Here is a 10,087-nt window from a genome sequence, read left to right as displayed (position 1 = left end):
GGGCGAGGTTGTGGTTAGAACGCTTGGTTGAGTGCATCAGACGAGACGATGAAGAAGTTCATCAAAGCCGGAACTAATCGAGCCGTTTGTGCCAGGCTGGGGAGAAAGGTATTTTAATAATGTAAATTATGTGAAAAATAATGCGTTTTTCGCAACACCACGCTTGAGAGCATGTTCTAGTACACCCCCAAAACAAAATCAAGACTTTGTAAAAGAGCATAATAGGACCCCTTCAATTTGTTTTATTTTTATATTATTGTTTATGTATTTGTTGTTGTTGTGTTGTTTATTTTATAGGATTATTATTATTTGTTTTGTTGAATCAAATTTAAAAATGATAGTTGTTTAATAACTTAATTTATTTTTTGTTTATTATTATTATTATTTATAGTATTTTGTCTTGCTAAACCTTTGAACAAGAAATGTTAAAATTAGTTGTTGTTTTATTTATTATTATTACTATTATTATTTTATTTTATAGTATTATTTTTATTTATTGTTATTAATATTTTATTTTTTATAATATTATTCGTTTTATTTTGCTAAACCTATGAATCAGAAAACATAAGAATATTAGGACTGTTATTATTGGTTTGTTTCAGTTATTTGTTTATTTTATAATATTTTATTTTTGTATTTATTTTATTTTATTTTGTTTTGTTTGTACTGGGTACCTTAACACATCAAGTTTTTTCCCCAGTATAATATAATCCAGTATAATATAGCTCCTATTATAATGGAACATATGTGGCTTTATTAATGGGGCTCTGAGCAACATAGGACAAAAAAGACTGATAAATACTGATCTAGATTAACGGACAGTGCTTAAACCGTCAGCAAAGGGGCAGCATTTGTCATTTGCATGCTATATGTGCTGTGTTTTAGAAAAAACACTTAATACTTCAGATACTTTTGTATCATAATATCTTACTCTTTCCATGCCACGGCTGTGTGAGAAGCATGACAGCTGAATGCAGGATACTGGAATAAATTAGATTTTTAAGAAATGGCTTTAAAATAGCATGCATTGAGTTAGCCGTCATGCCTTTGTCATGCAACACGTCTGTGTTTCATGTCATCAGGACTGTAAATGAGTGCTACAAACAGGCGACGGGGCTGGTGGTGTCCGAAATGACATCGGAAAACTGTGAGAGACCGCAGAGGGGACTCCAGCGGATCAACGCTCATGGGAATGATCTCCTCGCCTGCCCTCTGAGGAGATATTTAAAGAGTGTGGACAGTCCGTCCTACCAGTGGTACAAGGTAGAGAATGCTTTGTTTATCCCCATATCTGATGAAGTTCGCCTGAGAGGCGTTTTCCAAATCTATTTTATGATAATTTGTTCTGTTGAACAAAATCCATTTAATCATTTTAGAAACTTTTTTTAAATTGCATTAGTTTCCATGACTTCTCCAAGTCTAGGAATCACATTATGCCTTGATTTAAGATTAAAGGGGTCATATGATGTTTTTTTAAAGATTAACTGCTGTTCCTGAAACCACGCCTTCTTTCTTTGCGTGATCATTTGGGCGCATTATGCAAATATTTCCACATGGTGAGGTAGATATGTGGGGGCGTGTTAGAATGAGCCGTTTTAGGGGGGCGTGGCAGAGTCTTATCTTTGATAAAGAATATCTCTTTGGTTTTGAGACTTTAGTCTTTGCAACTTCAGGGATCTTATCTATGCACAATCAGCTTGTAACACTCCAAAGAGAAAGGAAAACTTGAAATCGCATCATATGACCCCTTTAATGTATTTGAATTGCAAATAAAATTGCCATGCATTTGGATGACACAGTTTTATATTCATATATTTGTCAGTCATGCATAAATGAAACAGGTCAGGTTTCTAGTAATAGTACTAATAAACTGAATATGTTTTAAATGCACAGTGAACAGGTTTATATATTTATCATCAGTAAATTTGTTTCAGTCTCATACATTTTAACTGATAAATACATTTAATTGTTTTCACAGCGAACAAATTTACGCTGATTCTAAGCAATTTGTATAAAAGCATTTTAAAAATATGATTAAGTAAAATCAAATAGATCCATATGGTTAATAGCAAACTATTCGATTTTTTTGTTGTTGTTTCTTTATGTATGACTGACTAATATGCATCACGTTAAGTTTAGTAGTTTGTTAAAACATTGTAATCCAAATAGATGGAAATTGTATATGCAATTAAAATATGTAAATATTAAATTCAGGCCTACTTTTTTTAGTGTGGGGACCTTAAAAATGGTGGATGTTTAAGGAACAAATTAACCCTACTTTAATTCAGTTCACTAAAATTCACAATAATAAAAAAGGGAAAAGTGGTCAAAACAATAAACCTTAAACATTAATATTTTTCAAACATTACAAACAAGTAAACATTATTTTTAATCATATGACTTTCACAAAGTGAATATTATTTTGAAAATATATATATATATATTTTTTTTTAATTTTGATGGGGGTTTTTTTGTTGTTGTTTTTTTTTTTCTTTTTTCTTTTTTTTTTTTCTTTTTTTTTTTTCTTTTTTTGTGTGCTTTCCTGAAGCTCAAACAGTAAATCATGGTTTCGATTGCCAGCAAAATTCACATGCATAAACTGATAAAAACGTATGCCTTTAATGCAGAGTATGTTTCTTCCAATTATAGTTTCTACAAAAAGCATAAATTCAATGTAAGTACTCTCAGAGGGTAGTTGAGAAACCGACATGGCAATATACATTTTGTTTTATTTTGGATCTGTGCACCTTTACTCATTCATTCAGTTTGACCCCTAGATTTCATAGTTGATGTAAACTCTTTGTCTTTGTCTCTGTGTCTGCTTTTCTCTCAGAACTGCGAGCTCCTTCGAGAAAATGAGAAATTTGCTCCACATAAAGATATGCTCAACATACGCAAAGTACATCTCGATGACGCCGGATTTTACACCTGCAAAATGACCTTTCGTTTAGCTGGAGTTATCCTTGAAATGGCCGAAACTATAGAGTGTGAAGTGAACGGTGAGCATTTACTGCACAATGGAACGATTGTGTGTAGACATAACTACAATTTGCTGAAAATTCATTCACTCTCAGGCCATCCAAGATGTAGATGAGTTTGTTTCTTCATCAGATGTCTCCACAATGGATGCTCTGCAGTGAATGGGTGCCGTCAGAATGAGAGTCCAAACAGCTGATAAAAACATCTCAATAATCCACAAGTAATCCACACCACTCCAGTCCACCAGTTAATGTCTTGAGAAAAGCTGAAATAAATCCATCATTAAGACGTTTTAACTTGCAAACCATTGCTTCCGGCTAAAATATGAGTCCATAATCCATAATAATGCTTCCTCCAGTGAAGAAGTCCATCTTCTGTCGTCTCTCTCATCAAAATCCAGCCACATATTTGTTTAGAGCTGTTTTGGCTTGTAAACGGTGCTTGATCTGTGCAGATTTCTCTCCTGATTCAGACCAGAACACTTTTTCACTGGAGGAAGTGTTATTATGGGTTATGGACTCGAATTTTAGAAACGGTTTGAAGTTAAAAACATGTAAATGCTGGATTTGTTTCAGCTTTTGTCTTCTCCAGATGTTAACTGATGGACTGGAGTGGTGTGGATTACTTGTGGATTATTGTGATGTTTTTATCAGCTGATTTGGACTCTCAAGCAAAACGGTGCTTTTAATTACTGGTATATGATTATTTATTTCTTTTTTTAATTCTTGCAGATGAGTATTTAATGAAACCACGAGTGATCGAGCCTGTTAATGAGATCATCAAAGTGGAGAGGGGTGAGCTGCACATTTCATTTATTTATTCTGTATTACCGTTTATTTCTCTCTGGTTTTTAACCTCTCAGTATATGTGTTCTGAACACATGAAGTTCAGTAACCACATCCTACAAAGAAATGCAGCAAAACTGCAGTTTGTACAGTGGTGGCCAAAATGATTAGAACACTAGTATTTTCTCCAGCTGAAAAAATGGTTTGAAGTCAGTTATTTCTATTTTTTGCTGTAGTGTGTCAGTAGGAAATATCAGTTTACATTTCCAAACGTTCATTTTGCCATTAAAAGTAATAATCCAGTGAGATTTTTGTTTGCTGCACACAGAGATGTGATCTGATCATCATCAGTCTGTCTGGAGTCACATGAAGAAACAGAACAAACTGAGACAGACTCAATCCAGAAGAACTGTGGCAGCGTCTCCAAGATGCTTCACATGACCTATGAGAGTACTGCAGACTCACCTGTGTTTGTTTGTTTGTTTGTTCATAAGGTTCATGCTTCAGGAAGGACTGCATCGTCGAAGTTCAGGGCAAAGGCATTCCCATGGTTGACGTGATCTGGAAAGTCCTGCTGGAGTCTGAAGAGGAGTTAATCTCCCGAAACACGTCACATCGCGTTCATCAGGAACCCATGAAGTGCGTACTGAAGTTAGCTGTGTTTCAGATAAGATAAAGATCGGTTAAGACTTGAATTTGGTCAGTTTTGGTGTGGACAGTCTTGATTTTAGGTTTGAATAAATGATGCTTTGTTGTTTGAAACCATATAGAGACTAGACATGTCATGCATTTATCATGAATCATTTTTTTTAATACGTAATGTTAGAAAATACTCAAAAAAGATGAAGCACCTTTAATTTGTGATGTGTTTAATTCACTGGATAATACTAAAATTGCCATTACCACATTATTATTATTATATATTTAAAACTTTTTTTTTTTTTCAAATAAATGTATAGCAGTATTGTGATGAATGTCATTATTGTGAATTAATTATCCTTTGTTGTCTGAGTCCATATAGACGAGACTTGCATCTATAAAATTCATACTAAATAGAGAAAATACTCAATAAATTTGAAGCGCAGTATGTTTGCGAAGTATTTCATTCATTGGTTAATACAAAAAAAAGCCCTTACCACTTGATTATTGAATATAATAAACATTTTAATGGAAAAAAACAACTTTGTTATGATATGTCGTCATTGTGATTATAAGATTTGGATGAATTATCCTTGTTTGAAACCATATTGACTAGATTTATATATATTATATTATAAATAATCTATTGATTTGCATCTATACATTTTCTGCCAAGAAGAAAAAAATAAGATTTCATTTTTAAAGTATTTCATTCATTGGATAATAATACAAAAATAACTGTTGCCACATTATTATTTAGAATAGTTATTAATAATTCTACAATATAATATTAAAAATAAAAACATTTTAATAGATTTTTTTCCCAGTAAAAATTACTTGTGATATACAGTATATCCTTCCTGTGATAAGATTTTATTATAGACGTTGTCATGTAGTTTCTTCATGCATGCATTGTAGAGAGAATAGCACAGGCAGACACACAAAGCACATGTTCATGGATTTTCCCACAGTTTTGGAAGGTGAACATTTCTGTGTATTAGTATATATGCTAATATTGGTGAGTCATATGTTTTTCTTTCAGTTGAAGTGTAACCCGTGTGCTTTCCTCTTAAAGTGAAAGGCAGATGGAGGATGGCTATCGTATGGTGCGAACGCTCTCGCTGTCTGCCGTATCGGAGGAGGATTTGTATTTAAACTTCACCTGTATGGCATCCAGCAGCCGAGGACATCCGACCGCTCAGATCACACTCGTCCCTGCAGGTGCGTTACTACAACACCTGAATAAATACTACTTCAACACACACATCGTTCTCTATTAGCCAATTCAGTCGATAAATATGTGCATTTTTATTGGCTCAAAATCCTTCCACTCATAACTGTACATCAGAGCATTTTCACTTTCAGTGTCGACAGCAAACGACTAGTTGTTGGAAACTTGTCCGCTGGTTAAGGGAGCCGTGGGTGTTTCTCATGCAGTCAGAGCTGCTGAGATTTTCCTGCATGTACAACAAGAGAAAATAAAAAAAATCTACAAATCTGCACCTTTTTTTTGTTTTTTATTTTATTACAAAATATTGATTGGGTTGTCCAAAATTTTAAAGGTTAATTATCATGAAACTATTTAAGTAATCAGTTTTCATTAAAAATGTGTTTTTATTAAACATATTAAATGATTATACGTCTTTTATGTTGATGTCATGGTTCGGGGGATTTAATGTGTTAATATATTTATTGATTGATTTAACTGCATCAATTTGAATAATTCCAGAAACTTTTTTATTGTAATTTAATAATTGTGTGTATTCTCAAATTCAGTTTCAAATTGAAGCTTTTTTTATGTCAAGGAAGTGTTGTTGTTTTATTTTTTATCAGATGAAAATTACAATGATGATTTAAAATAGAATCCAGGTTTGCTGTGCTTGTCTGTAGAGCTCAATTTGAATATTTTATATTTACAATAATTTAATAAAATCATTTTTTTATTCTTCTTATTTAAAAAAAAAAAAGTAAACAAAATAAGAAATATTACTATTTTAATGTAAAATAAAAAAATCAAGTATTTAAGAAAACATATAATAATTTTATTTTACGGTACCACTGTAAAATTACAATATTGATATTTATGCTGTCTAAATTAAATGTTAATGAATAATTAAAATTTTTGTATTAATTTACAACCCTAATTTATTTAAATATTTAATAACATCTTGAATGCCCCTTAATTTTTATTAAATAATTTATTTACTTTTATTTATTAAAATATTAATGTATTTACTTAACGGTTGATGGCATCGTTTTCATGACAGATTTGTTTTATTTAATTCCCTGCATTTTGTGTTTGCAGAGCAACATGTTTTAAAGTTTATATGGATTTCTGTATGTATTTTAAAGATGGGCAAGTGGCAACGACTAGTTAAATGCCGGTTAAAGGTGCTGTATGTAGGATTGACACCGAGTGGTTGAACTAGGTATTGCAGTCCAAATTCAAAATATTGGAGAGGGTTTGTTTTCACCCGGTCCCTCCTCCTCAGACTTGACGCACACGCAGGTTGCCAGATTGACGACACTAGCAACCATCTCTCAAACGCATCTCCAATATTTATTCTGCTTTTATTATACCGTTGTTGATCATAAAGTTTTTTGGATGGATGTCGAGGCTTTTTAGGATGGGCAGAAAGTTCTATTTCCCGCTCTGACCCCTTTCGTTTGCCAGCTTCCATGACTGAAATGAAATACGCTGTGTTTTCCGCCAACTGGCAACCCGTGGTGCCGAAATACAATTGGGTAAACTGGCAGTGGGCGGAGTCACACAGACCAAAACAGAGACCGACATTCTGGCCCGGAACTTTCAAAGGAGAATAACTGACTGTAGCATTGTTTTTCAGATAAACAAATATGTTAACTTAGCATGTTTCTTAAATATCTGCAAACATATTATGTTATTTTTTACGCTTTAGTAGAGTCAAAAACGTACATACAGCACTGTTAAGCGAGCAGTGAGCGTTACTCATGCAGTCAGAGCCGCTGAGATTTTCCTGCATGCAAAACAAGAGAAAGCACAAACAAATCTGCACCTTCTTTGTGTTATTTTATTTTATTGCGCAGAATTTATTGGGTTGTGTGAAGTTTATGGGTTAACTATCATTTAAATAATGTAAATAAAGTGACGTGACATGACATGTGGCCAAGTATGGTGACCCATACTTGGAATTAGCCGCAACCTTTGGGTTACGAGTCCGACTCTCTAACCATTAGGCCACGACTTCCCCTTTAAATTAAAAATTGTCATTATTGAACAATAACATTAAATAAATTATACCTCGTTTATGTTGATCTACATAATGATCTGGGGAACTGATGTTAATATATTTATTGATTTGGTTTAACTACATCAATTTTGAATAATGAATATTTGCAGAAAATTGTAGGACAGCTGTGAAATTACGATGCTAATATTTATGGCTGTCTTTATTTTTTTATTTTATTTTTTTTTCAAATGTTAATGAATAATTGCAGAAAATTCAAAAATGATTTGTTTTTTTAATTATTTACATCCCTAATTTAAATGTTGAATTTATATTGATTTGATGTTAATTCATATTAATTTATATTAATTTATATAATTTATATAATATTTAAATTGTAATATTTTTAAAATGTTTGAATATTTAAATTTGGAAAAAATAACAACTTGAAAGCCCCTTTCTTCATTTTATTAACTAGTTTATATACATTTACTTTTATTTATTAACAAATTAATGTTTTTACTAAACAAATTGTTTTTTATAACAGATTAGTCTTATTTAATTCCCTGCATACACTGAAAAAAATTATACAACATTTTTTTTAAGGTATAGTGGTTGCAAACAATTTATTTTAGCTACATTTTTTTTTGCGCTGTACATTCACTCCCCCCACCTACAATCCCTGCCGGTACGAGACTCAAACCCCGCAACCTTTGGGTTACGAGTCCGACTCTCTAACCATTAGGCCACGACTTCCCCTTTAAATTAAAAATTGTCATTATTGAACAATAACATTAAATAAATTATACCTCGTTTATGTTGATCTAGATAATGATCTGGGGAACTGATGTTATGAATAATTTTTTTCAGTGACTGTGTTTGCAGAATGACATGTTTGAAAGTTAATATTGCCTGTAAGTGCATCTGAAGATTGGCAAGTGGAAAAAAATTTTTTCAAGAAGCAAACTAATCTGCTTTCACATGTTCACTAGGAAACATAAATATCATTTGTTTGTCCTGTCCCTTCAGATCCGAACATTTTCTTGCTGCTTGGTCTTCTCCTGGGCTCGGTGGCATTGCTCTTCGTGACGGGTGTGCTTCTGTGCACCATATTCAAGGTGGAGCTGGCCTTGTGGGTCAGGACTGTGTTTCCATTCCTCTACAAAACCACAGGTAGTCAACAAACAGGAAATACACTTCTGCACTTTAGCAGCGTCGTGCAGTTACTGGGAAATTACGCCGGTTACATAAACTAGAATTAACACCTTTCAGTGCAATCGCAGCGCTGCAGGACATGCTGAAAAATACATAATAATAATTGCCTTTAATGTATTTATTTTGCATGTTCTGTGCTGTTTGGTTTTTTCTAGATTGTGATGGTAAGCAGTATGATGCATACATCGCCTATCCCAGAGTCCTGGAGGGCTCAAGCGAAAAGGCTGAGATTTTTGCAATGAGCACTTTGCCGCAGGTTTTGGAGAGCCAGTACGGTTATAAGCTGTTCATCCTGGGCCGGGACGGCCTGCCTGGGGAAGGTAAAGCATATGCAACAAAACAAAGCACTGTCATATAAACAGTGTGTTGTGATTTCATATATTTAAATTATTTAAAAAATAAATGAATTATATAAATAATATATATTACAAATATTTCAATACTATTTAATATTTCATTGTAAATAAAAAATAAGTGTGATTTCTTGATTTCTTAAAGACTTTTAAGTCTTAGTTTCTTCAATTTTAAACATTAAACAATCAAACTTTTATTCTGTTTGAAATTGGACATCAGATGAAGATCGAAAACCAGATGTATAGCATATTTAATGTAGCTGCACGATTTGGAAAAAAAAAATTTTTATTTTATATATCAGTATGACTTTAAAAATAGTAATAATGATTTGTATTATTGTTAATATTATTATTACTAAGAAAATATCAAACAAGAAATAACACTGTTAATACCAAATAATACTTACAGTGCAACTGTATAATTACAATATTAAATATTCAGATCTTAATTTCTTCATTTTCAAACATTCAGTTTTGCTCTATTTGAACATATTACTCTGCCTTAAATCTGTATTGATGTAAATCATGTCTGTGACCCTGGAGCACAAAACCAGTCATAAGTAGCACGGGTATATTTTAACTTTAGCCTGATAGCACTGAAAGCTAACGTCCCACCTTCCCTGCAATCGCCGTCCAAAGCCACGCCCCCTGAACACATATATGCACACAGATCAGACGATCAGAGACAACATTACTACAATACATCATGTGTCATTCACCGGTGAGAAAACTTTATAGTACAGTTAGTAAAAGTACTACAATACCAGGAAGGAAGGTCAGGTTGTTGATGTTTGTTCTCGCTCTGTCTGCATAGCTCGGAACGAGCATTTTGATTGGATGAACATTTCTTGGTCCTACGCCTTCCACAGAATATATAAATACAGATAAATACATTTAGACCACTTAACTT

At 32.8% G+C, this 10,087-nt stretch overlaps 1 protein-coding gene across 2 annotated transcripts in view; it reads left to right on the top strand.

Annotated features, from left to right (window-relative positions):
- LOC107722706 (interleukin-1 receptor type 1-like) overlaps nucleotides 1–10,087 on the top strand; it is a 24,052-nt gene that overhangs the window by 13,021 nt on the left and 944 nt on the right. For both annotated transcript variants that reach the window (XM_016531180.1, XM_016531179.1), the window contains 7 exons: nucleotides 1,083–1,263; nucleotides 2,834–2,999; nucleotides 3,711–3,773; nucleotides 4,259–4,403; nucleotides 5,479–5,624; nucleotides 8,639–8,782; nucleotides 8,980–9,144. In XM_016531180.1, coding sequence (XP_016386666.1) covers nucleotides 1,083–1,263; nucleotides 2,834–2,999; nucleotides 3,711–3,773; nucleotides 4,259–4,403; nucleotides 5,479–5,624; nucleotides 8,639–8,782; nucleotides 8,980–9,144 — 1,010 coding nt within the window. The remainder of the gene's footprint in view (nucleotides 1–1,082; nucleotides 1,264–2,833; nucleotides 3,000–3,710; nucleotides 3,774–4,258; nucleotides 4,404–5,478; nucleotides 5,625–8,638; nucleotides 8,783–8,979; nucleotides 9,145–10,087) is intronic.

Source organism: Sinocyclocheilus rhinocerous, unplaced genomic scaffold (genome assembly GCF_001515625.1).
Source record: "Sinocyclocheilus rhinocerous isolate Xijiao unplaced genomic scaffold, SAMN03320098_v1.1 scaffold1806, whole genome shotgun sequence".
NCBI classification, from domain to species: Eukaryota; Metazoa; Chordata; class Actinopteri; order Cypriniformes; family Cyprinidae; genus Sinocyclocheilus; species Sinocyclocheilus rhinocerous.
This window is presented reverse-complemented; position numbering and strand designations above follow the sequence as displayed.